The 27,895-nt window shown below is 47.4% G+C and overlaps 1 protein-coding gene across 1 annotated transcript; it reads left to right on the top strand.

Annotated features, from left to right (window-relative positions):
* The first annotated feature begins 435 nt into the window (after positions 1–435).
* Positions 436–26,242, top strand: NXNL2 (nucleoredoxin like 2). Its single transcript, XM_068101961.2, has 2 exons — positions 436–731; positions 25,772–26,242. The coding sequence occupies exons 1-2, from the start codon at positions 436–438 to the stop codon at positions 25,938–25,940; spliced, it is 465 nt and encodes a 154-aa protein (XP_067958062.1). The 3' UTR covers positions 25,941–26,242.
* Positions 26,243–27,895: the final 1,653 nt, after the last annotated feature.

The raw sequence follows: 27,895 nt of genomic DNA, 5'->3' as shown, positions 1-27,895 counted from the left end.
AACTCGTGAACCAATAAAGCTTCCTAACTGCAACTCTTCATGCCATTTTTACTCCTCAAAGGCAACTATTTTCCTCTATATCCCAATACTTTGCAGAGAAAGGATGTTCTTGTTATTTTCTTCCAATTAGAAACCCAATGAGACATGCATTCAAATGGCACGTAAATGCCTATAATGTCTAACCTCTGAGTGATGAGAATATGGATTTTTTTCATCTTCTCTGAAGTTATTTGATGTACTCATTTGAACCATGTTGTTGAAATAAGAGGACAATAATTGCTAAGGTAATATAATACACAAGAGGACAGAGCAACATTAAGCTTACATTAATGAGAAGTCGGTTGTTAAGCATGGTCAAAGCCCATGAGACACCAACATAAGTACAATTTGAGTCGTTCGGCCATGTTCTAGCAGTGGCATACTAATCACACCGCCATGGCAGAGCTGTTTCAGGGACACATGTTGAAGAACATCACCGGCTCGCTGGTGGAAGCCGAGGACCTCCGCAACAAGGTGGTGGCATTGTACTTCTCAGGTGCCTGGTACTCCGGAGCCAGAGAATTCACTCTCGTGCTCAGAGATTTCTATGCTGCGCTCACCGAGGAACATCCTCCTGAGCCTATCCAGGTGGTCTTCGTGTCATTGGATCGGAGCTCCGAGGAGATGTGGGAGTACGTATGGGAGCTGCACGGAGATTGGCTTGTGGTGCCTTGGGATGACCCGATCCGCAAGTATGGCTGTGTATTTCTACTTATAGTGTTTTATTATGCTGAGAGTACGGGAAATAGCCTTGAAGGTCACGTGTTTTGCGCTATCGTGACAGGTCACCCGGAGGCTACATTAGCAATGGAGAACCTTTTAGTGTGATTTCAGCTTTGAAAAACCTTTTATCTAAGAGGAGGTAAACCTGTGGCTCAAACCGTAACTAATCATTATTGTACTTAGATGCAACAGTAGGGATATATATATATATATATATATATATATATATATATATATATATATATATATATATATATATATATATATATATATATATATATATATATTGTTGCGGATATGAGAACTGTATATTTTTTTGATTGTGTGAATTGTTATTATTGTTTATTCTGCGCCCCCCTGCCTCCGGAGCTGTGTAAAGGTGAAAGGGCATCCCATAATTAGTCCACAAGCATACACGTCAGCCAAATAATAGAATACCCCTGTTTGATAGTTATCTCTTATTCTGTGTTCTAGGGTAAGGCTGTGTCTCCCATTAATTGAAGTACTCCATTGCACCAGTGAAAAAGAATAGATCCCCCTTTCATTCCCATCCCCAAAATCTCCATTTCCTTTTACATCCCCTCTCATGATTGCCAACCCTCGATTGCCAATTACCTCCCCTCCAATAACCGCCATTGACCACGAGGCAGGGTCGGAGAAGAAAGGCGTGTCTCCACCTCGTCATAGAGGGGAAGAGGGGCGTGCCCGCCCGTCGTCATCAAGGGCGGAGCGAGAGGGTCGCGTGACCAACCAGGGCCGAGGTGAGCACACCGATGGGCGTGTCCTGAAGGCCGGCGGCTTGATCGCTGGAGGCGCTATAAAAGGCGCGCACGCAAGAAGCAAGGGAGTGAGTCGTCAGTTGGTCGTCAGTGGAGTCAGTGAGTCGGTGGTGAGGTGGTCAGTGGTCAGTTGGTTGCGTTGGTTGCGGTGAGGAGTCGGTGGTGAGGAGTGAGTGGACCAAGAAAGAGTGGAGGGTTTGGACCAGACGCGTCAGACGAGGCCTGGCAAAGCACGCGACGTCCACAGCAGCCACAACAGCAGCGTGGGGCCTGAACGGCGGCTGCTAAACGCGCCGGTTGTGCTGCAGGACCCCCTTGGACCTTCCTCTCCCTCCAGCCATCCACCTCCTGCCTTTCCACCCTTCTTGTGTACATGAGTTTGTTTTGTTTGTTCTGTCCCTGGGTTAATTAAGTCTGTATAAGCTAGTATTTGCACTGTGTCACCTGCGTCTTATGTGTTGTAAATAAACTTGATTGCTCCTTTTTGCTTGTGTGTGTACAATAAATCCAATTACTCTTCTGTCCGTCTTCTCGTTTTATTCCTTTTCCTCTTTGCATTGCGTCGTTTTAGTCTTTTCCCAGATTGGACAGCTGCGGTGCGATACGGCCAAGGTTCTGGGTGAATCGGGTGAGTCGGGGATCCTGTAACGGTCGCGGTTGGACCATCCGCTCGGCCCATCATAACATCTAAACCGCGATCTGTAACAATATATATATTGTTGTGGATATGAGAATGTTTTTTTTATTTTGTTGTTGTGGTAAAATGTTGTTGTAAAAGGTTGTTGTAAAATATCACCCCTCCTCCCTCCGTTTGTGGTTGTATAAAGGTCAAAGGGCGTTTCCGTAGTTAGTCCATAAAACATACATGCAGGACACGATATATCCTTTCTTTTGACAGTTATATCTTTATTATGTGTATTAGCGTAAGGCTGTGTCTTCCATTAATTGAAATACTCCATTGCACCAGTGAAAGAGAATAGACCCCCTTTCCTTCCCATCCCCAAAAATCTCCCTTTCCCTCCCCTCCAATAACCGCCATTGACCACGAGGCTCGAGTCGGGGAAGAAAGGCGTGTCTCCACCTCGTCAGAGGAGGGGAGGGGCGCGCCCGCCCGTCGTCGTCCGGGGCGGAGCCCGAGGGTCGTGCGACCAGCCAGGGCCGAGGTGAGCGCCCCGATGGGCGTGTCCAAAGCGCCGGGGGCGTGATCGCTGGAGGCGCTATAAAAAGGCGCGCACGGAAGTAAAAGAGGTGGCTGGTGGAGAGGTGGTTGGACAGTTGGTTGGTTGCACAGAGTTGGTTGCGCAGAGTTGGCTGCGCAGGGTTGGTTGCACCGTTGGTCAGAGTTGGTTGCACAGAGTTGGTTGCGGTGAGGAGTCGGTGGTCAGAGTGAGGGACCAAGAAAGAGTGGAGGGTTTGGACCAGACGAGTGGGACAAGGCCTGGCAAGGCAAATGGAGGCGGGAGCAGCAGCGACACCCGGCAGCCGCTTGGGGCCTGGGCGGCGGTTTGGAGCAGGGCCGAAAAGGAACGGCGGCTGCTAAACGCGCCGATCGTGCTGCATGACCCCCCTTGGACTTCCCTCTCCCTCCAGCCATCCACATCCTGCGATTCCTGCAATTCCCCGCGTGAGTCAGTGTCTTTTGTTTGTTCTGTCATGGGATAAGTTAAGCCTGTAGATAAGCTAGTATTTGCACTGTGTCACCTGCGTCTTATGTGTTGTAAATAAACTTGATTGCTCCTTTTTGCTTGTGTGTGTAAATAATAAACCCCATTACTCGTCTGTACGTCTTCTCGTTTTAATTCCTTTTCCTCTTACATTGCGTCGCTTTTGTCTTTTCCCTCATTGAGCAGCTAGGGTGCGATACGGCCAAAGTTCTGGGTGAATCGGGTGAGTTTTGTTAGGTCGCGGTTTTACACCACCGCTCGGTCTATAACATCCAAACCGCGATCTATAACAATTGGTGTCTGGGAGTGAGATTCGGGGCCCGAACCAAATTTTTAAAACATCTAAAAAAAAAATTTTGGTCAAAATTACGAGCTGCCGAACTTTGTTTTTTTAAGCAAAACCCGAATTTTGAAATCGCGCCATGGCTGTTCAAGGCGACGGGATGCCGGTGGGAGAGATAGACGGGGTAGAATCGACCCAGGACTTAGGAAAAAAAATGGTGGAGGAGAGTAAAGAAGGTGTGGTTGAGGGTGTATCAGGTGCACAAAATGGCGGCCTCGCGCACGTGGTTGAGGGGGCAGCTGCGGCCGCACCCTTTGTACTACCAACGGTGGTCCAAATGCAAGCCTTCATGGCGCAATTCGCCGAGATGCTGAGAATAAACGGGGAGAGATTGAGTAATAAAATGGAAGCAATAACGAACGGAATGAGGGCCGATAGGGAGGAAAGGGAGCAGAGGGACAGAGACCGCAGGTTGGGCGAGCAGGTCCCACGGGTGCACGAGGAGGTAAAGCGGGTCGAAAAGCGCTGGTTGAGCGAAGCGGAGGAAAGCACGGGTACAATGACGGGGGTAGAAATCGCGACACGGGGTTTGAAAAAGCCGGCGACCGATGAGGTAGAGGGAATTTTATTAAAGCCAACGGTCGTCGAGGTGAACAAAGAAATTATGGGTATAGTTGAAATTGGAGAGACCGGGGACTTAAAGTTAAAAGAGCAACAATCGGAGGAAGGAATGGAAATTGCTCAAAGTCTAAATGCACATCCTGATGCTGTACTCGCTAACCCGAATGGAAGTTTGCAGGTTCGCGTGGAGAAAAGGATCCCCCAGGTGAGTCGTGCTGTATATTGTGCGGGTAGATTTTGCAGGAGGATGTTTAGCGACAAAAGAATTTTCGCGCGCTTGGGATCGAGGAAGCATCCGGGCGTTGGTGAAGGGTCCCGTGTGAGTGGAAATGGCACGCGTGGGAGGAAAAAGTGTGCGTCGGCGAGTGGGTGTGTTATAAAGTGTGGGAGTGAAACCGAGTGCGAGCGAGAATGCACGTCGGTGTGTACGGGGTGTGACACAGGGAGTGAGAGCAATGCGGAGTGCACGCCCATGGTGAGTGTTACGGAGGACGTAACGGAGGAGAGGTGTGGACCGAAGTGTGCGCAAGAGGTGTGGTGTGTAACAGAGAGAGCGTTGGTGGAATGTACGGACGGCGTTGGAACGCCAGGTTTTGTGAGGGTGAAAGGGGTAGCGTATGCTTGTAAGCATGCAAGTGAAGCATCGATGGTAACCGGTTTAGTGGTTGGAGCGACGGATAGCCGATGCGAGCACTCGGTGCGAGGGGTGCTTGGTTGGGTGCGAGGCCCGGCGTCGATCGAAGCTGCGTCGTTTCTCTTCGAAGCGTCGTTGCCGATTCGAGCTTGGCCCCGCCCCGCACGGTCGAGTCCGGGCTTTGTCGGGCGAGGCGACCGGTCCGGTTCGAGGGCGAGTGGGAGGAAGCGGAACGGTGCCCCCTCGTGGGGACGGGGTTCCGACCGGGGGAGATTGAGCCATCGGGCCCGGGACCGCAAGGTGCCGCGCCGAGATGGTGCGTGGAATCTCGGTCCAACCAAACCACCTCCCTTGAACCGAAAGCCGGACGGATTCAACCTGCAGGCGACCAAACCACCCGAATTCATAAAGCCGAGTTTAATGATGTCATGGCGCACCGAGAGGATGTAATAAGTAGACGGACGATGATGGTAGTGATTTGATACGAAATTTATAATAGTGGGTAGAATTGGCAGTAAATGGAAAATTTTTGAATTGGTTGGAATTTGGTGTGCCAAATTGATAGTGAGAGACCCCCGATGTGGTGGGATGGCAAATCCACCATCCCTCACAGGTGGGGGCAAAGGAGCTATAGTTTATGGGGTGTATGGCAGTGAAAACTAGCCCGGGTGGGTTAGGTTATATGGATAGGGCCCTAGAAGATGACATTAGATAACGTTAAGTTTAGTTAGTGACTGATACCTGTAGTGGGGACGCAGGTAGATTAGTGTGGATGATAATGACGTGGGAGCGCAATAGTTTAAAGGGACGACTGGGAAGCGCAAGTTTCAGAGGGGAGAAGTTAGCTGAGATGATGCCGTGTGTGTGAGGATTGAACAGGTGTGATTGAACAGGTGTGATTGCACAGGTGTGCAACTGAACAGGTGAATGGAGAAGGTATGAGTGAGTAGTGGTGATTGTGTTGTGTTGACCAACTGGTCCAGGAAGAAAGGAGGGTGCAGGTGGCACCAGGTGTGAGGGCACAGGTGTGCAACAACAGGTGTATGTGGCTGTGTGGAATAAATGGTAGTGTGGAATATCTGGAGTATTGGAATGGATGGTCGTGGAGTGAGAATGGTGGAAATTGTGGAGTGGAGTGGATGGTGCGAAGGTGTGAATGGGGGAAGAGTGGACCCCCATCACGGATACCCGGGGCGGGTAGTGTAAGTGTTAGGTAGAGGGTACAGGTAAATTGTAGTTGGATATTGGCATCTGTGGTGCGAGGTGAAAGAATGGTATTTGGATGGGTGCATTAGTGTTGTGGAAATGGCTGGGCGTGTAGCCTGTTAGTGTGTGTAGTTGGTTTGGGCACTCCACCACTGTAAGGATGTCGGCCAGGCGAGGCCGCAGGTGGGCTCTGGGAGCCGGTAGTAGTTGTTGTGGATGGGGCCCGAGGATCCGGAGGACGGACCCGGGTAGCCCAGTGCCAGAGGGCACCATGGGGTGACAGAGCCAGGAGAGGGGCTGCCCCCAGTTAGATAGGTTAGGGTGAGGAGCTAGGTAAGCTCGGGTGGCAACTACAGTGGTGGAGGTGTGCAGGTGGGTAGACCTGTTGGGAGAGCTACACGTCGCGGCCCAGAAATTGTGCGAGGGCACCGGGAGATGAATCGGGGGAGTGAGACCCCAAATTGAAAAGCACCACAGTTTGGCCAATGGGAATTGGTTTTTAGAACCCATAGTGTAAGAGGGCCAATGGTTTGGCCGGAGAAAGACCCCGGGTAGTGTAAAGTGTGTTAAAGTCATTTAGAGGATAGTTAGGATGAAGGATCTCCTCGCACCATCTGCACCCACTCACCGGAGGTGACAGGTAACTCCACACCATGCCATGTTTTATTATTTTTTATTGTGCAAATGTTTGGAATGTGAGACGCATCATGACGTGGGTGTGACATTGTGCTTTGATGTTCCATCTCTGCCTCCTTATGAGGATTGATGATGAATTGATGATGGCAAATTTTTGAAGTAGAGGGATTGTGGTGACGAATTTGATATAGGGGAAATATGGGGAAGACGTGACAGTAGTGACGAATTGGTAATGTGTAGGTTTTGTACATATGGGGTAAGGGCAAGGGTGGGCTAGGTAACAGGGGGGTGACGTACGGTAGGGACGAGCTTTCTCACTTCGCCCTCCGTACGCATTTCGCCTTGCATTGCCTTTTTGATGTGTACCCTTGAGACCTTACCCCTCGCTCATCTGTCTTGTCCCCCCTTTTTGTCTCCCACATGAGGACCTGAGCGCCGTTGGGCGCCGAGGGGAGCGTGCGTGGGTCGGCCATTGTGCGCCCGAAATTCCCAGAACCAGCTGTCTGCATCGATGCACCACATTATGGACCACATGTCAGTGGCCGAGCACCACTTATGGACCCCATGGGTTGGGGCATGGCCCCTCTGCTGGAACCGGCCATGAGGGCCCGAAATCTTGCTGGCGGACCTTGGCCACAGGGCACCAATGCCCCACAGGTGAACCATACACATAGTCGGCCTGGTGGGCCATAAATAAATAAAAAGGACACATTGGGTGCAAGTTTTATTGAAAATAGGCCGCCAGTAAGCAAAGCAAAGAAAATGACAACAACTGGAAGAAATAATGATAACCAGCAGAGGGAGCCGAAGAGCAAGAGACACCTGCAGGGTTGGGTTTGTTGGTTTTATTTTATTCATTGAACAATGGGGACTGCACCGATTGGTGCTTGGGTGTGTATTGGTGCGTTTTTGGGTGCTTTAATGGTGCATTGATGCAGAACAGACTGTCTCCCCCCCAAGAAAGAACAATTACAGGTCCTGGGTTAGTTTTGTAAATAAAAAATAGCGTCAGTGTAAATAATGCTTCCCACCGTCAGTGTATAGTTTGAAGACCATTCCGCAATTCGGTTAACTGTGGGCGTAAGTCTGTTAGGCAGGGTGCAATGGAGCAGCGGGACACATTTATTTATGTTTTAAAACTGTCGCACTCAGGGTCAGGTTAAAAGTAGAGGGAACTACACCTACTTGCCACACTAAGGTAAAAGTAATAGGCCCGGGACGTGCCTAAGGGGAGGAGGGTGCAGTGTTGTGGATATGAGAATGTTTTTTTTATTTTGTTGTTGTGGTAAAATGTTGTTGTAAAAGGTTGTTGTAAAATATCACCCCTCCTCCCTCCGTTTGTGGTTGTATAAAGGTCAAAGGGCGTTTCCGTAGTTAGTCCATAAAACATACATGCAGGACACGATATATCCTTTCTTTTGACAGTTATATCTTTATTATGTGTATTAGCGTAAGGCTGTGTCTTCCATTAATTGAAATACTCCATTGCACCAGTGAAAGAGAATAGACCCCCTTTCCTTCCCATCCCCAAAAATCTCCCTTTCCCTCCCCTCCAATAACCGCCATTGACCACGAGGCTCGAGTCGGGGAAGAAAGGCGTGTCTCCACCTCGTCAGAGGAGGGGAGGGGCGCGCCCGCCCGTCGTCGTCCGGGGCGGAGCCCGAGGGTCGTGCGACCAGCCAGGGCCGAGGTGAGCGCCCCGATGGGCGTGTCCAAAGCGCCGGGGGCGTGATCGCTGGAGGCGCTATAAAAAGGCGCGCACGGAAGTAAAAGAGGTGGCTGGTGGAGAGGTGGTTGGACAGTTGGTTGGTTGCACAGAGTTGGTTGCGCAGAGTTGGCTGCGCAGGGTTGGTTGCACCGTTGGTCAGAGTTGGTTGCACAGAGTTGGTTGCGGTGAGGAGTCGGTGGTCAGAGTGAGGGACCAAGAAAGAGTGGAGGGTTTGGACCAGACGAGTGGGACAAGGCCTGGCAAGGCAAATGGAGGCGGGAGCAGCAGCGACACCCGGCAGCCGCTTGGGGCCTGGGCGGCGGTTTGGAGCAGGGCCGAAAAGGAACGGCGGCTGCTAAACGCGCCGATCGTGCTGCATGACCCCCCTTGGACTTCCCTCTCCCTCCAGCCATCCACATCCTGCGATTCCTGCAATTCCCCGCGTGAGTCAGTGTCTTTTGTTTGTTCTGTCATGGGATAAGTTAAGCCTGTAGATAAGCTAGTATTTGCACTGTGTCACCTGCGTCTTATGTGTTGTAAATAAACTTGATTGCTCCTTTTTGCTTGTGTGTGTAAATAATAAACCCCATTACTCGTCTGTACGTCTTCTCGTTTTAATTCCTTTTCCTCTTACATTGCGTCGCTTTTGTCTTTTCCCTCATTGAGCAGCTAGGGTGCGATACGGCCAAAGTTCTGGGTGAATCGGGTGAGTTTTGTTAGGTCGCGGTTTTACACCACCGCTCGGTCTATAACATCCAAACCGCGATCTATAACAATATATATATATATATATATATATATATATATATATATATATATATATATATATATATATATATATATATATATATATATATATATATATATATATATATATATATATATATATATATATATATATAATACACACACACACACACACACACACACACACACACACACACACACACACACACACACAGATCATGTTCAAATGGGGAATTTTCCTATTAAACAGGCATGGATGATGAACTTCACTGGACACAACATCATCATGCAATGCCTTATCCATACACAGATTATACTTCCTCGTAATGGCTGTAGTCCCAAATAAGCCATGGATTTGAGAAAATACGAGTTCCCTTTAATAATTATAATTATTAGGTTGACACCTAATGATAATGATAATTATCATGATAATTATCACATGATAATTGTGTATCACATGAAAAATGATAATTATCACATGATAATTATCATTGCATGGCAATGGTGGTATAAAGTAAATAATTATACAGTACAAGGATATTGTCATGTGACTACCCTGTGTGGTGAACACCGCAGGGTGACACGGGAGACCAAACGAGCTTAACACTCCGAGGCGTTCAATTCAATGGCGGACCTTCGTTATACGCGCGGGGAGCAAGTGGGGGGGGCGGGGGAGGGAAGCCGGGAGCGCTTACCTGCACGGGTCCACCCGGTCGTCTTTAGGCCTGCAATAAATTAATGCAAGCAATCACCGATTCAAAATGTACAAAAATACCGGTTTTATCTATCTATAATTCCAGTAATCTCTGTGTGTATGTTTGTATGTTTGTATGTCTGTGACCGCTGTTTCTCGACAACCACGGGTCCGATATACTTTAAACTTGCCAGGTATATTGCTGGGGACCCGAGGATGTGCCTTTTCAAGGTTTCATATTAATCGGACAAGTAGTTACCGAGCTATGTCCAAAAAACGATTCAACCAATCAGAGAGCAGCGAGCTATCACGTGTGCCGAACGTGGCGAACAGACTCTGCCTCGGACGGCACATTTGAGAGCGTATTCATTTATTTCACGTTGGAAAACTATGTTGCCGTTAAACTATGTTTTAAAACTAATTAAAACTAATTTGCGATTCATCGTAACTGCGATTTGCGACCTTCCGGACAGTCAAATGAGGACGTCACTTCCGGACTTACGGATAGTCATAGTGACGCTGAACGTGGCGAGCAGACGCTGCCTCGGACGGCACATTTGAGAGCGTATTCATTTATTTGACGTTGCAATCTGTGTTGATTGTTGTAAGGTACGATCGATTGTAGTACATACATATTTATATTTTGTACATATTCATTACGGGCACGTCACGGGTACGGGTACGGTACGGGTACGGTTCCGGGTACGGTACGGTTACGGGTACGCCACGTACGGGCACGTCCTAGTCTATCTATAATTCCAGTAATCTCTGTGTGTTTGTTTGTCTGTGACCGCTGTTTCTCGACAACCACGGGTCCGATATACTTTAAACTTGCCAGGTATATTGCTGGGGACCCGAGGATGTGCCTTTTCAAGGTTTCATATTAATCGGACAAGTAGTTACCGAGCTATGTCCAAAAAACGATTCAACCAATCAGAGAGCAGCGAGCTATCACGTGTGCCGAACGTGCCGAACAGACTCTGCCTCGGACGGCACATTTGAGAGCGTATTCATTTATTTCACGTTGGCAAACTATGTTGGCGTTAAACTATGTTTTAAAACTAATTAAAACTAATTTGCGATTCTTTCGCTTTCCTGCGCGTTTGTGCACGCTATGGCGATTTCTTTACCAAACTCCGCAAGCCGTTCGCTTTGGACCAAACCATTTCATGTAAATAGAGGGGGGGATTGTCACCGTACTCGCAAGCCGTTCGCTTTGGACCAAACCATTTCATGTAAATAGAGGGGGGGGATTGTCACCGTACTCGCAAGCCGTTCGCTTTGGACCAAACCATTTCATGTAAATAGAGGGGGGGGATATAATTTTAGATATATATATAGTACGGGCATGCCCTAGTTAAAAGAAATGCCGGTAACAAAAGAATGCACGATAAACTAAAATCCTAAATTGGGACGTCCCCACACACAGACCCAAATACAGATGAAAGGATAAAATAATGATAGGAAAAATAAAAGGTGTGGTTGGCACTTATCTGCGAGATGCTCCCGAATCTTGTCAGGAATTGTCTCAGGCCCGCGTCCCTGTGCGGGAAACCGCAGACTAGTTGGCGTGAACTAGGCCTCGCGTGCCCTCGTTCTCTCAATGTCCGCTTGTCCTCCCGATCGTCCAACCTGCGTAGGAGCGCTACGAACTCGGACTGCTCAGTGTTGCCAAGAGAAATGAATCCTCAATCGTCCACGCACTTTCACCACAAAAAGCCACGATCGTCGACCGAATCCAAGAACGAACAGCCAGACCAGGAGCGAGCGCAAGCCAATGAATTGGTCAAGACTCTCCTCAATACTCCAAGAACGAATACGAATTCACGATCCAAGCTACAAACCATGAACAGGAACAGCACGAGAGCAGACCAGCAAAGAGAGCATTTTCGCTATTGTTATGTCAGTGGGGTAGGGGGATATACATAGATTTAGGTAGATCTGCATAGGTAGGTGCTCTGATGTCACGAGGAAGAAGAACCATCTCGATGTAAGTATGTCAGGGACCTGTCTAGCCCGGTTTGTCGGAGTAAGCAGCGTATCTGTGTCCCCGCCATGAGGGGGCGGGGCATGTTAAGTAGTTCTCGGGTTTATACTAATTCCCCGGTGTGTCTCCTCTGTGATCATTCCAGTGTCCCTTATGGCAACACATCATATACATGAGTGCACACATTAATAAATACTCCCCCCACACAATGACTGACCGGAAAGACAAACAGGAAGTGGGCGCGCACAACGCCGGCATGAAAACACACTGACCAGGCAGGCAATAGCCATGCCCAGAAGGACTCATGATTAACAGTGGCGGGGGGGGGGGGGGGAAGGGGGCGAGTAAAGAGCAGGTCACCGATTGGCAGAGTAGGGAAGGACGTGTGATTGCTCATGGGAGGGGCAGAAAGCTTCCCCGTGATTGGTAGAAGGAGCGACACACTGATTGGGCACCGACCGATGGCCTGACACGAAGGGCAGAAAGTGCTCGGCCAATGAGAGGGGACGGCCGCGATCGGAACATTCGAGAAGTCAAGGGGCGACGCGCTGGTTGGAGGGGAAGAGAGCTGACGTCGCGAGACGGCCAGTAAAACCACTCACTGGCTGACATTTCCTGCTTCTCGTTGTTGGATTCCTTCCTGCCCGGACCTCTTTTTTTTTTCTTTTTTCTTTTGTATACCGAATCGAGGCTCGTGAAAGAGCTGACATTTACTTCACAAACAAATCAACCAGACAAACAAAATATATAAAAAGACGGAGCGGAAGACAAGAGAAGGGGAAGCACACAAACACTTGAGAGCACACAACATTTAAGAGCAGGGAGATGTGTGGGAGGGAGAGGGCTTGGGGGGAGGAGGCGTGGGAAGGGGGGGGGTGGGAGAAGTATAAAACACAAGGACTTCCAGGACAGAAGTTGAGATTTCAAAAAAGTGGAATTGCGGTGAAATTAGCGGGGGTAGAAAAGATCAAGGTTTTGGATGGGGGAAGATAAGAGATAGTGGTGAACAGCTGTTTTAAAGACCTGGAGGGTGGAGTGGGATTGAAGAGAGTGAGGGAGTTTGTTCCAGAGGCGGGAGAAAAGAGGAATGAAGGAGTGAAGGTGAGCAGAGAGTCTTGATTTTGGCAGTTTAACCATAAGAGGGTTGCAGGCAGATCTTGTGCGACCTGTAGGAATATTTGCGGGACAGAGCCCAGAGAGAGCTGGGGGGGCAAGGCCAGAGAGGAGTCGGTAGAAGACGGAAAGACCACCAACCTGCCTGCGGTGAGTGAGTGAGAGGCCCTTGGAGTTAGCTTCATCGTGGGAGATTCCAATGATTCTGAATGCTTTGGTTTCAACAGCGTGAAGATAAGATCAAGGTTTTGGATGGGGGAAGATAAGAGATGGTGGTGAACAGCTGTTTTAAAGACCTGGAGGGTGGAGTGGGATTGAAGAGAGTGAGGGAGTTTGTTCCAGAGGCGGGAGAAAAGAGGAATGAAGGAGTGAAGGTGAGCAGAGAGTCTTGATTTTGGCAGTTTAACCATAAGAGGGTTGCAGGCAGATCTTGTGCTACCTGTAGGAATATTTGCAGGACAGAGCCCAGAGAGCTGGGGGAGCAAGGCCAGAGAGGAGTCGGTAGAAGACGGAAAGACCACCAACCTGCCTGCGGTGAGTGAGTGAGAGGCCCTTGGAGTTAGCTTCATCGCGGGAGATTCCAATGATTCTGAATGCTTTGGTTTCAACAGCGTGGTAGAGGTGTGAGGTGTGAGGCAGGAGAGCTAGGTGTGAGGCAGGAGCACCAGCCCAGAGGGGAGAGCAGAATTCCATTGAGCTGCGGATGAAAGCCTTGTATGTGGTGAGGAGCTCAGGTATGCCAAGGAAGGACTTCGCACGACGGAGGATGCCCAGTCGGCGACTGGCTTTGGAGGCCAGATTTGAAATGTGGTTTTCCCAGGAAAGATCATGGCAGATAGTGAGACCCAAAAACTTGAGTGACAGAACTTCTTGGAGAGGATTATTCAGAAAGTGGATGGGAGGGTTGTCCAGTCGGTCTTTTCGGAGAGACATCGTAAGAGTGTGCGATTTGTCAGGATTGAAAGACATGTTCCACTTGTTTGCCCAGTCTGTGATTTTGTCCAGGTCTGCAGAGAGTGAGGAGGCTGCAGACTGCTGATCTGAGGGATGAAGAATGGAGCGACAGAGAGTAGAGTCATCAGCAAAGAGATACAGAGGATTTTCAAGAGAGTCAGAGAGATCATTGATGAAGACCAGAAAAAGCACAGGGCCCAGAACACTGCCTTGGGGGAACTCCAGCCTGAACAGGAAGAGGAGATGAGAGAAACCCATTCAGGGCCACACGTTGACTACGACTAAAGAGGAAGTCCGCCAGCCATGCGTGGAGATTTCTATGGATACCAAAAGAGGAGAGTTTGGTGAGCAGAGCGGGGTGCCAGACCGTATCGAAGGCACGTGATATGTCAAGGGAGACAGCTCTAATTTCCTGTTTGGCATTGAGGACCTCCATCCATTGTTAAGAAAGCAGAAGCAGCATGTCCAGAGTAGAGTGACCAGGTCTGAAACCAAATTGATGATCAGAGATCAAGCCATTGGAGAAGAGGAAAGATTTCATATCTGAAGCAATGATGGATTCCATGACTTTGCTGATAATTGGGAGACAGCTGATTGGTCTGTAGTTGCTGGGATCTGTTTTTGCACCTTTTTTGTGCAAAGCGGTGATGTTGGCAGATTTCCAAGCAGATGGCAGATGACCTTGAGCAAAAGAGAGGGTGAAGAGAACAGAGAGAGGGAGTGAAAGAGCGGAAGAACAGGATTTTAGGACCCGTGGGCTGATGCCGTCAGGTCCAGTTGCAGAATCAGAGTCGAGAGTTGACAGAAACTTTTCCACCTTGTCAGGAGGAAAGGACACATAGTCCAGGAGCAGCTGGGTACGACTGGGTACGGTGGGTACAGAGAGGGATGGGTTTAGGACACAAGATTTAGAGGCAAACACAGAGTTGAGGCATTCAGCTTTTTCACGTGCGGAGTCAGCTGTGTAGCCGTTTGAGGTAAGGGAGGGGATGGAGGGGGAACAAACACCAGAAACAGATTTGACCAGACGCCAGCAGGATTTGGAAGAGGGAGACAGATAAGAGAGTTCTGTCCTGAGAACGGAGAGATATTGCTTCTTGGCTCTCCTGAGGGTGGACACACACTTGTTTCGGGCTTTGTGAAAGGAAATGAGATTTCCTTCCGTTGGATTTGCTTTCCAGGAGAAGAAAGCAAGTTGTTTCTGGGCAATAGTGAGAGTTTGGTGAGCAGAGCGGGGTGCCAGTTCTCCCTCCAGGTCTTTAAAACAGCTGTTCACCACCATCTCCTATCTTCCCCCATCCAAAACCTTGATCTTTTCTACCCCCGCTAATTCACCCCAGATCCACCTTGTTTGAAATTCCAACTTCTTTCCTGGAAGTCCTGGCAGTGTCCATATGTTTTATACCTCTCCCACCGCCCCCTTCCCATGCCCCCCCCCCCCCAAAGCCGTCACCCTCTCTCAGATCTCTCGATGTCTCCATGTCTCGGTCCCTGCTCTCAAATGTTGTGTTTGTGTCCTTCCCCCTCTCTCCCCATCTTGTCTACCGCTCTCGATGTTATATGTTTTATGTGTCGGTTTGTCTTTCTGTGTGATTAATGTTCGCACTTTCACGAGCCTCGATCTTGTATACAAAAAAAATAAAAATAATAGCCTCACCACAAGATTCCGTGTACCATGGACGGGAGGAAGGGTATGACAACTGAAGACGAGATGGGATAAATCTGTGCATGAGAGAGAGCAATTTACTTTGGAAGAATTCCCAGGATGACTTGATGTCAGAGGCGGTAGAGATGGGAGACCAGTCCAGATGATTGATGGCTGCTTGAAGACCGTGCCAGTTGGCCTGAGTGAAATGCCAGACTCGTCGACGCCGAGGAGGCTCTCTGAGAATGGTCAGAGAGATGTCCACTTTAACAAGCACATGATCAGATGAGCCGATTGGAGCAGAAGAAGAGCAGCAGACATTTTCAGGGAAGTTAGTCATAACCAAGTCCAGAAGAGAAGATGCTCCGTTGACTGAGATCCGGGTCGTGAAATTGACAGATTGTGTCAGTCCCAGTGAGTCACAGAAGTCCTTTGCTGAAGAGCCATGGCTGGTGAGAGAGGTACCCACACCCAGCCAACTGGCATGGTGACAATTGAAATCACCACATATGAGGAAGAGAGAGTTGGGTTGGGTAGATAGAAGTTGGTCCATATTATCAGACAGCGAGATGTAGATGGAGTCATCACTGTTTGGTGGATGGTACAACACACATATGAACAAAAGGTGGGAGCGAAGGGGAAGCCGTAGCCAAAGGTATTCCTGGGGGTGAGGTGGAGAGAGGGCAGTGCAGGGCGAGTGAGGAAGAGAGTTTTTTATAAAGATAGCAACCCCCCCTCCAGGACGAGGCTCAGGTCTATCATACCGGAGGAGGGAGTAACCTGGGAGAGATACCAAGGAATCAGAGACATCATGTCTTCTGTTCAGCAGATCACGTCTGGTTTGTCAGAAGCAACCTGTATGGAGAGATCAGTCAAGTTTGAGCGAAGGCCCCGGATGTTTGAGGTCCATACTGGTAAAGAAGAGGAAGGGGGAGCATCGGATACAGAACAGGGGGGGGGGGGGGAGCGGTAGGGTAAGATGTGCAAGAGGAGGAAGAGGTAGGGAGAGCTGTTGAAGGTGTGTCAGAGATTTCAGAATAGCTTGGAGAAAGGGAAGAATGGGGCGGACAAAAGGTTTGATGGTGATTGGGTGAGGCGCAGTGAGGTGTTATTTGAGGAGGCGGAAGAGTGAGGCAGAAGGTTGAGGGAGATGAAGGTGAAAGTTGGAAGGGGGAAGAAGCGGGGAGGACGCTTTGAGGAGGGGTGAGAGGGGAGTCTAGGAGGGGAGGAGTGAGGGAGAGTCTTGGAGGGGAGGGGTGTGGGGGGAGTTTAGGAGGGAAGGGGCAAGGGGGGAGATTTGAAAGGGATGGGTGATGGGGAAGATTTGGAGGGGAGGGGCAAGGGGGAAGATTTGAAAGAGATTGGTGATGGGGATGATTTGGAGGGGAGGGGCAAGGGGGTAGATTTAGAGGGGAGGGGTGATGGGGAAGTTTTGGAGGGGAGGGGTGATGGGGAAGTTTTGGAGAGAAGGGGTGATGGGGAAGATTTGGAGGGGAGGGGCAAGGGGAAGATTTGAAAGGGATGGGTGATGGGGAAGATTTGGAGGGGAGGGGCAAGGGGGAATATTTGAAAGAGATGGGTGATAGGGAAGATTTGGAGGGGAGGGGCAAGGGGGTGGATTTGGAGGGGAGGGGTGATGTGCAAGTTTTGAAGGGGAGGGGTGATGGGGAAGTTTTTGAGGGAAGGGGTGATGGGGAAGTTTTGGAGGGAAGGGGTGATGGGGAAGATTTGGAGGGGAGGGGTGAGATTGGATTTTGAAAAAATGTACGATTAATGGGAAACGAACATTTCTTGCAAAATGAGTTTCTTGAGACCTTCGAGTCAAAAATACGTCTGAGGACACTGAAGGATGGGTGGAGTTCTGGAGAGTTTAGGGAATGTATGAAAGAGGCACTGTAACTGTAAGAGATGGAAAAAAAATTTGGAATGAATAGATTTGGTGAGCAAGTCGAAAGCATCCTTTTATAGAAGAAGAAGAAAAAGGTGTTATCGTATATGACAGAATACAGTTCTTCAGGGGACAGTTTAAACATTTTTTAACGACGTGAACATGTGATCACGAACAACGTGGTCGAAGAACGAACGAACAAATAACGAACAACGGATAAGAACAGAGAAGGGAATTTTTTTTTTTTTTTTTTTTTTGAGTTGAGATGAAAACAGAGACAGAGACAGAGACCGAACGTGAAACGTGAAAAATAGAGACCGAAAGTAATTGCGAGCGCAATCGAAGAACCGCTGAGACAAACAAAGCCTCAAGCCAAGGTCAGACACGGTAGCCTACTAGTACTACACTAGGCCTCAGAATACGCGACACGAACAAACCGACGATTCTGTACACAGGTATGAAAAACCAACACCAAGAATACTATTAAAGACACACCAATAGTTACACACACCGAAAGAAAGATACGGTTTCGACAAAAACACAATTGTGCAAAGTTACTTACCTTCGAAAGCGTGCGCGCATGGACAGCTTTGAAGAGACGTGACGTGACGTGACGAGAAGAGACGTGAAGAGACTTTGAAGAGATTTAAAACGTTAGACAAGTGGTCGATGTTCGGGGAAGTTAGGGGGAGAAGAGAAAATCTAAGAAATAAGCAATACAGCGAAGGAAAGAACTTAAATTCACAGAACACCTATGGGGGTAGGGAAGCCGAGAGAAACCAGGCCGCGCACGCGGTGGGACAGAAAACGATTAAATTATACAAAAGTTTGCAAGAATTGCAAATCAACACCAACTGGAAAACACACTGCAACACATGCACAATAAAAAACGAGTAGAAATTGACGAAGACACGAATGGAAAAAATACTATAACTTTTGCTGCTGTGCAGAGGTCGAAGACGCTTCCTTGCTCCAGGGACCGGAAACGGAAATCCAGGGACCTTGCTCCAGAAAGCTTTTCCTTTCTCTCCCATTTGGACCTCTTCCCTTGCGATCCGAAGATTGCCTTGCTTGTTGGACGTTGGAGCGCCGACGATTCTCTTCCCCTGCGTTCACGTGCAAACGGCGAGCGTACGGGTGAGGCTCGCCGCTGAAGCATGATGAGCCAGGCGCGAGCGAGGCGCTCAGTGAGGCCTGACGGAGCGCAAACGGGGATGCATCGAGGCCTGGTGAACAGGGGCGCAGGGAGGCCTGCTTCGCGCCAACACCGGAGCCTGAACGGCCTAACGATTCCTGACTGCCAGACAGAGATAAGACGCACCCACAGCCCACAACGATTTATTTGCTTAATTCCTTCCCCTGTGCTCTTGTTGAAGTCTGTGAGTGGGATCCCCACCGAGGTTTAGTTTTTACCGGCGCGTTCTTTGTTATCGGGTTTCAAAGAATAAATCGTTTCTTTTTGTACATAATTCCGTTTTCATTTGTGAGTTACTTTTCGCAGGTTGAAAACTGTGCGCGGACCGTCATATAAATTCCCGCTTCTTCTTCTTTTCTTACTTCCTCCCGCGCTTGCATAGAAATCCGCCATTGAACCGAATGCCTCAAGTAAGCTCGATTGCTATCCGTGATTTTCCGGTATTAACCGAGGGGAATCACGCAACACTATGAATGCCAGCCCAGAGAGGGAGAACATGTCAGGGACCACACAGTCTTTTATAATGCAGGCTCTGACGTCATCCCCACGCCATCCTTGCCTGATCCGACCAGTGCGTGCCACCTCTTAGTAGTCCATCTCTGCTCGACGAACCTAACCAATCTTGTGCTCTGCGGGGTGTGGCCTCTCGGACCTTCCACTTGTATTCTCATCCATGTCAATGTTATCAGCGGTAGTGCTTGATGCCCGGTTTCCGGTTAGTTTTTATATTTGGTGCCATTAAATGCGCGATTCTTGCTCTTTGTGTGGGTGCTGTGTCAAACGGAACAAAGGAATAGATTACAGAGGCAACTACACACAGGGGATTAATTTACCCATAATCCCTCGCTAATTAACAAGCCCCACCCCTCTGATGGGGACGAAGATACAAGTTTACCCGACATCCGGTCTATGCAAATTCCTTACACATCGAGGTTTCTTCTTCTTCACGACAGTCGGAGCACACTAATCTACGCAATCTACCTGGATTAAGATATCCCTACCTCCCCCCCCCCCCCCCCCCCCCCCACAAACGTAACAATACTAATTGGACACAGGAGGGGGCCATTTGCTCCATAATGCCTACAGCCGTATCCACACTCAACTTCTTTGCCAATTTACTTGTTTTTCTTTTATATACAGCCCCTATTCTTATGAGCGGAGTACCCGCCCTACGGGGCAATCTTGTTCCAAGCGTGTAAGTTCTTCTGACATGTCCCATTATTTAGGCAGTGTGTATGCAACAGACCACTGGCTCGATTGACATGCCTGCCATTATTCAGCCTTAGGACACCCTGGAAGGTCACCCATCCATCTAATAACCAGGCTTGATGAGAGTGGGCACATTAAGATTTACATTCAGCATTTATCAGCAATAACTGTGAAACAAATTTATGCCACTTTTACGTCACAACCAATGAGGGATATATAAATTTACCAGACTATAGGTGGCGTAATTGTTATAGAGTGTCTGCTCTGAGTCTGGAAGGTCAGTTGTCAAACCCTGGTTGAGTCATACCATGCCAAAGACTTTTAAAATGGTATATTCTCGATTTACGCTTAGTAGTGGAACTTCAGGGGAAGGTAGGGATGGGAAAGGAGTTTGACTTGCATTTGGTAGGGGAACATGGGGGGAAGTGGGTGTAGGGGGAGGGTTACCTAAACTGTATAGCTTTACATTTACCTCGAGACTAGTTTTAGCTCCTTATACCTAATGGATTTCAGTGTACCATACTCTTTGCAGAGCCACACTCACCTGTAAGCTATCCAGCCTGGGTTTAAATCTCTGACCAGCTGTAAACTGTCATCCCGGTGTGTCACGGGCAGCTGATTCATCATTGTGACACTCCGATGGATGTTTAATAGGGTGTCCCCTCCGCCAGAATTAGTTGGTGAACATTAAAGATCTCATGGTGTCCTTCACAAAGATTATGCGAGCTGGCAACATGGCCAAATTCCAAATGCTGATTAGTGAAAAATGCTGGTTCATGAAATGTCAGGCCTGGCCAGCTGGTCTGTGAAATACTTGGGCCAAACTTCCCCCGGCCAACCCCAAAGGACCATGGGAATAATTGTTTCCAATAAAGACAAAGATACTCGTTACAGAGCATTGGTGCTGCCGAAGTAGTTTCTTGGCAAGGTTTATACTGGGTGGTTTGCAAATTGCCTTGGCGGCGTTATTTGTTCGTGCTCTATCTTTTTTAATTCTGAACATCAATCAAGGAAACAGCACATACCATTCTTAAAGTCTTTGGTCCGACTCAGCCAGAGTTTGAACCACCGACCTTTCAGATTCAGAGCATACGCTCTAACCATTACACCAAATCTAACTTAATATATATGTACTCCAACAAATTGGTTGCAGAATACTTTGTTGTCCCCCGTCGCACAGCGGAGCGAAAGGGGGACTATGGTTTTCCCCTCCGTCCGTGTGTCCGTCCGTACGTGCGGGCGTGCGTGCGTTCGTGCGGGCGTTCGTGCGTGCATGCGTAAGCGAAGGACAGCATTCGAATTTGGTGTGTGGGTGCAACCCACGTCAAAATCCAAGATGGCCGCCGCCATGTATGTCTGATGCCATGTATGTCTGAACCTTGTGAGCTGAATATCTTGAAAAATAAGCGAAGTACCAACTTCTAATTTGGTGTGTGGGTGTATCTAGGCATAAGGAAGAACGCTATTGAAAATTGGGTCGCCACGTCAAAATCCAAGATGGCCACCGCCATGTACGTCTGAACCTTGTGAGCGGAATATCTTGCAAAATAAGCGAAGTACCAACTTCTAATCTGGCGTGTGGGTGTATCTAGGCATAAGGAAGAACGCTATTGAAAATTGGGTCGCCGCGTCAAAATCCAAGATGGCCGCCGCCATGTATGTCTGAACCTTGTGAGCAGAATATCTTGAAAAATAAGCGAAGTACCAACTTCTAATCTGGTGTGTGGGTGTATCTAGGCATAAGGAAGAACGCTATTGAAAATTGGGTCGCCACGTCAAAATCCAAGATGGCCGCCTCCATGTATGTCTTTTTTTTTTCTTTTCTTCTTTTTTTTTTTGTATACAAGATCGAGGCTCGTGAAAGAGCGAAATTATCTGAACCTTGTGAGCGAAATATCATATCATAGCATGTTTTGTGCGTCTTCCACTTTGTCGACTCACATCACTTCCCCGACGGGGGACCGAGGCGTAACGCTTGTTTACTTTATGACCTTAACATTGTCTTGTTTGTCAATTGGGGGCTTGTTTGTCTTGTAACGAGAACAAACACACATACACACATAGCCTGTGTTTAGATATCAAAACAAGAAAACTCCTGATTATCCACAAAATGTTCTACAAAAATCAGTGCATCCTGAGAATGTACCTGCCAAGGAAAGGAGGTGGCGGCCTGATGGAACTCAATCAAGTGCATAGAGCAATGACTGTAGGATTAGCAGAGTATGTAAAAAAAAGTCAACAGACTACTGAATACAATTGGTGTACAAGCCTGAACACAACAAGCCAGAAAAGGTATCTTTGATTCACTTTGCAAAATCTTCCAAAAACAGGTACAATTGGACCAAAGGAATGCACCAAAACAAAACAGCAACAAATACAGCCCCAACGATTGCAAAAAATACAAAAGAAAAATGCAACATAAAATACCAGCAGATACTTTATATAGTGACAAAGGGGAGAAAGACAAAAGAACAGGGAAATGTAAAAAAAAAAAAAAAAAAAAAGAGTTGGACAGATTGGGGATAGACAAGGAAGGATCAATGGAATGGCTAAGAAGAGGCCAGCTCAACTGGGATGGATAATTAATTAATCATTAGTAATGCCCAGTCTTCCAGAACTTCCATTCCATTGGTCTTCCAGAACCATCAAATGATCCTGGTGTGTACCCCGGTTCAGAATAGGTACACCGTATCCCTGCGCATCGTAAGAGGCGACTAAGGGTTGGCGTCAGGAAGGGCATCCGGCCACAAAAACATTGCCTCAAACAGGGAACCATGATTGTCATGGGGCCCGCAGGGCTAACCCCCGCTCTAGCGGGGAAAATGCTCTTAAAACGATCATTCATTAGTAATGCCCAATACCAAGGACACTACACCAATGGCTTTAAGAGATTGGCAGGACTGAGTCAATCGGACAAGTGTAGGTTCTGCAAGGTAGAAACAGAAAGTACGAGTCACCTTCTATTGGGATGTAAAAAAAAAACATGTCACAACAGCAGTACACCCAAAGGCACAACAAGGTGGTATGTAGAGAATCCACTGGCACATCTGCAGAAATTTAAATATCCCAGTTCCACAAAACTCTTGGAAACATGAACCAAAAGCCATCATTGAAAACAAGTACATAATACTCACATATGAACTGATGATCCTATCCAGTATGAACATAGAAAACAAAGCACTGCGACCGGACATAGTACTTGGAACAAAAGGGAAAAGACAGCATTGCTGATTGAGATCTCAGTCCCCAGCAATTTGGGCCAAAATAATGCAGAAATCAAGAAAAAGATCGAGAAATCAAGAAAAAGATCTCAAGAATGAAGTGAAAAGATCCTTTGTAGCTGAAGAGTGCAAAAATTGTACCAGTGATAATTAGGGCAACGGGAATGATAAAGAAGAACTTTACAGAGGTCTTAAAAACCATCCCTGGGAACAATACCACAAACATACTACAGTTGGAGGCTGTATGGGGCTCAGCGACGATCCAAAAAAGAGCCCTTGGAACAAAACTCGAAGAACACAACTTCACAAATTAGCCCATTGAATCGCAATCCTTCACCAAAGCAGGGGTGGATATTTTGACTCCTGGGAGGACTCCGTTCCACCTTCAAAAACCCAAATTATGGAGATAACCACCAACACACACATTCTCTTTTATTATTATAGAAGATTGTGACCCTGTCAGGGTCAAATTCGAACTCGAGTGGTAAATGCTGAACACATCTTCAATTTAACTCGCCTGCCACCAATGTCTAATTTGTATTGCCAACAACCTTTGGGAAAGTTATTTTATCCTTTACATATTGTCGCGTCGCTCGGGATTAAGATACCCCATGACGGATAGCCGAAACGAGCTTTAACTCAGAGGCGTATTTCGAACTTGGCGGGATTATCTTTTCGCGCACGGGGAAAAGCCCCAAGCCTTACCTGATCGGAAGGACGACATGTGGTTATCCCTCGACCCACAAAAACAAACAGGACAAGAAATTGAAAGTCAGAAAATAATGATTTAATGAAAATAATGTGGTACCATAAATGAAAGGCGAGGTAAAAACTATATTCTAACTGAGGGACCCTCCACACGGGCACAGAGACACGACAAGGGAAGACAAATGAGAGAAAATGTGTTTGCGTGGTGTGTTAGCCGGTACTCAGCCTGGCGTCCTCAAATGGGTTCCCAAGTAACCGCGCGGGAACCGCACAAGATGGCGCGCAGTCGCGCCCGTAGCAGCCAACCACCCACGGAGCAGCGGCCAAAATCCTACCTCCTCTGATCGTCATGATCCACCGGGCTCCTAACACTCGCCTCGCTAGCGCACACCGCTCAAAGCGGAGCCGCCTCCGTCGAAGGCACAGGGAGAGCGATATAAAATGCGACCATTCGCCACGAAGCTAAGGCCAGTCCAGGTCATGAACAGAGAGACGGACTCTTCCTCTCCCTCCTCACTGACGTCACTCTCCCAATCCACAGGTCCCATCACCTTATCTCGTCCTCTCGACCAATCGCCGACTTCGGAGCGGGGCCTCATGGCCTTGCTTGCCGCCCAAGGATGAAGGTCGAGGCGGGGCCTTCCGATCACGAGTCGTCAGGGGGCAGAGTCTAATCTCTCCAGAATGTTTGGATGATGTCGACGGCTGTGAGGCGGGGTTCACTGACACGATCGGCAAATGAGCTGGGTTTTATTGTTAGCCTTGATGGCGTTGTGGGCACATGGATCTCATTGACTGGCTGGCTGAATTTTATAAGAACAAAGGGAAAATTACAGGAGGCATTACACACTGGGGACTTCACACATTACACACTTCCCACTCTCTCCCCATCTTGTCTCCCGCTCCCTTTGTCCTATGTTTTATGTGTTAGTTCGTCTTTTTGTGATTAATGTTAGCTCTTACACGAGCCTCGATCTTGTATACAAAAAAATAATAATACTAATAATATTGTATTTGGGACACACAAGTGCCATCTGCCACATGGAGGAATTGGGTTACATTCACCAATCACAGTGAGGTTAAGTTATTGCCGTTAGTAAGCATTCGGGATATATATAAATGGGAATACTGAATGCTCCGAACCTAAACCAAGGCTGTGATGATATAATCACAATGATGTCATGACTGCAAACCCAGAAGGGCATCTAGCACTTCAAGAAAGCAAAGTCAAAAGCTGTCACCAAGCAGATTAAAAGCGAGGCTTTACTCGCCTTGGGAGCTGCCTGTCGTTCAGGGGCCCCGTGCCACTGTGCCAGCGTCCGATTCGGGCCTACTTCCCTCGAACCAGGACCGTGCAGTCATGGTCACCGGGCCGCACATCGACTCGCTCTATAGTGGGCTGTGGAGTAAGGCATCCCGGGCCGACGACATAACTCTGGAACCCAGCTCACCGTTGGCGGACCGGCCTCCTTAGAACACATCCTGCCCTTGACAACACTCCCAAGGGTAAGACTGATCAAGGCCAACTCCACTCTTGGATTACTGACTTCCTCCACTCTCATAGCGAACGAACGTCCAATTGACTTGAAACCTGAACAGCATTTGCATATTGAGTCACTAAATTGGGAAACCAAGTGTTTTTGAGGTCAAAAGGTCAACTCAAGGTCAAACTTTTAAAATCATCAATGTTCATCTGAAAAATCATCAATTTTCATCCGATTAACCTGAAAATTAGAGAGCAATTGCATAGTACATCCTGGAATTGAAAAACCAACTATTTTGGTATTAACCATAAGCCCTATTTAACTAGCACAAACCACCCTCCTTATGGTGACGTGCAAACGCTCTTACCTGCACCGTCGGCCTACTTAATACATCGAGATTCTTCTGCTTCACGGCATACGGTCCATTCTAATTTATACAATCCTGCCTTCACGGAAGGTATTTCATCCCTACCCCCCCCCCCCTCCCCCATGTTTTTTGTTGTTGATTAAACATCACAAATCAAAACATAGGTAATTTTTCACTTGGACGTTTGTGATTATGCCTTCCTTCGCCCACCCTTACCCTTGCCCACCATGACTATTTATCATCCCATCCTGTATGCGTTTTCCAAGGCAGCTGAAAGAACGATACAACATCAGTGCCATTCCCAAGCTGCTGATCGTGAAGGAGAGTGGAGAAGTGATCACGGATAAAGGCCGAACGCAGGTGCAGGAACATGGCCTCGCCGCTTTCAAATCGTGGCTCGAAGCCACTGAGATCTTCCAGAACTTTTACATATAAAAGAGCAACATTTTCATCACCGAAGCCTGATTGATGTGGTGTGAGATGGATGCTTTGACGACACCAAAGTCGTACACAACTTTCAATGAAGAACTGCACGTTTCCTGTCGTTTTGAAATGTGGCATCTGTTGTGCATCGACAAAGGTTGGACTATCCACTTGTAAAGTCAACAATATGGACGTTTATGACTGTTTAGTGTAGTCGAGCTGGCTTGCATACCTTTTTAATGATAAACATTTGTACAAGCTTTGGTTGTGGGTTCATGTGTATCACTTTGGATAAATATATTGGATTGGCTAGATTTTACTGCTTCCTTGCTCCTTCCTTCAACCATGCTCTTTCAATAATCTTTTTTCTCTCATTTATTTATGTATTGTGCAACTTAGTCAAATCAAGAAACTTTTCACATGGATAACAGAAATATTTTCCGACTTGATCCCATAGAAACCTGATTGACAAGGTTTATAAATTCCATTCTAGAAATGGGCCACTGGAGTTCTCAGAAAGACCTGCCAGGGTATAAGTCCCCATGCCCCTGGTGGTGCCTCAGGTTAGGATTGGAGGGATGCGGTTTCTTCCATTTCAATCTCCAATGTAAGCAACACTGCAAGGAATCTGCATGACCATGTCACATTGTCACAGCATCACTACAAATGATCCTATTTCATGACAGCCTGTGGCATAGGCACAGCACTCAATTGTATGATCACTGCAGTAAAACAATTATGGCATTATTAGTCAGGTTCACTATGTCAATAAATTATATTTCGTTCAAAATCATGGTAGATTAGCAAACCTATACATTTTTGGAAAGGTTATAGCATAAGGAAACTAAAAATCAATGTTTACATTTGGAGAGATCCCTGTATGGCGGCCATTTTGGCTTTTCAAAATGGCCACTGTAAAATACATATTTTGTTCTATTTCTGCCTCTAATTACCCTAAAAACTTTTTAAAATATACTAAACCTATATTTTCAGGGACAAGGAATCCAATGAAAGTATCAAATTAGTGCTATGGGGAATGGTAAGACACGAATCAAAGGTTTTGAATTGAAAAATACTGTCTTTATATTCGCGATAAGTTGCATAATCAAATACATGTTATCATTTTGTACAGGCAGTTAATAACATCAAAATATGTCACAATAATTCATATCACCAAACATACACAGGCAGTCAGCAAAATCATATATACACATGCAGTCAGTATAACTTCACATCTACACAGGCAGTCAATGACAAAATATACACAGGCAGTCAATGGCATCAAACATACACGATTACAGAATATGCCATTTAGAGTTCGTCATCACTGTCCTGTGTGTCGTATCCGACAATATAGTCCGCATCGTTTTCACAGTCCGTTCCACACAAGCAAAGGTCGGTCAAATTGATTGGCAAATCGAATTGGTCGAATGGTCTATCGAATCGAATTCGATGAATCGAATCGAATCGATCGAATTGGTCGAATGGTCGATCGAAGCGATTGGTCGAATGGTCGAATGGAATTGGTCGATTGGTCGAATTGGTCGGAATTGGCAAATGTAAACATTGATTTTCAGATTTTCCATGTAATAACGTTTCCAAAAATGTATAGGTTTGCTAATCTACCATGATTTTGAACGAAAAAACATAGTGAACCTGACTATATATGTCATTCCACTGTTAGACCAACATGGCATTGTTACATTAGATGCAACTAAATAGGCTTCAGAATATTTACATTGTTCTTCCAACTCTGTAATACATACATACATACATATATACATACTGGCTAATGATGCCCCACTAACTGTGACTGGTGAGGCCAGATTCTAACATCAAATTGCTTCTGATTGCTTCGGATATCAAATCCTTCCTCTTCTCCAATGGCTTGATCTCGGATCATCAATTTGGATTCAGACCAGGTCATTCTAATCTGGACATGCTGCTTCTGCTGTCTCAACAATAGA

Source organism: Myxine glutinosa, chromosome 1 (genome assembly GCF_964187855.1).
Source record: "Myxine glutinosa chromosome 1, kmMyxGlut1.1, whole genome shotgun sequence".
Taxonomy (NCBI): domain Eukaryota; kingdom Metazoa; phylum Chordata; class Myxini; order Myxiniformes; family Myxinidae; genus Myxine; species Myxine glutinosa.
This window is presented reverse-complemented; position numbering and strand designations above follow the sequence as displayed.

Coding starts and splice junctions, on each gene's coding strand:
- NXNL2 (XM_068101961.2), top strand. CDS start 436: ATGGCAGAGCTGTTTCAGGGACACATGTTGAAGAACATCACCGGCTCG. Junction 732..25,771: donor TGGGATGACCCGATCCGCAA/GTATGGCTGTGT, acceptor GCGTTTTCCAAG/GCAGCTGAAAGAACGATACA.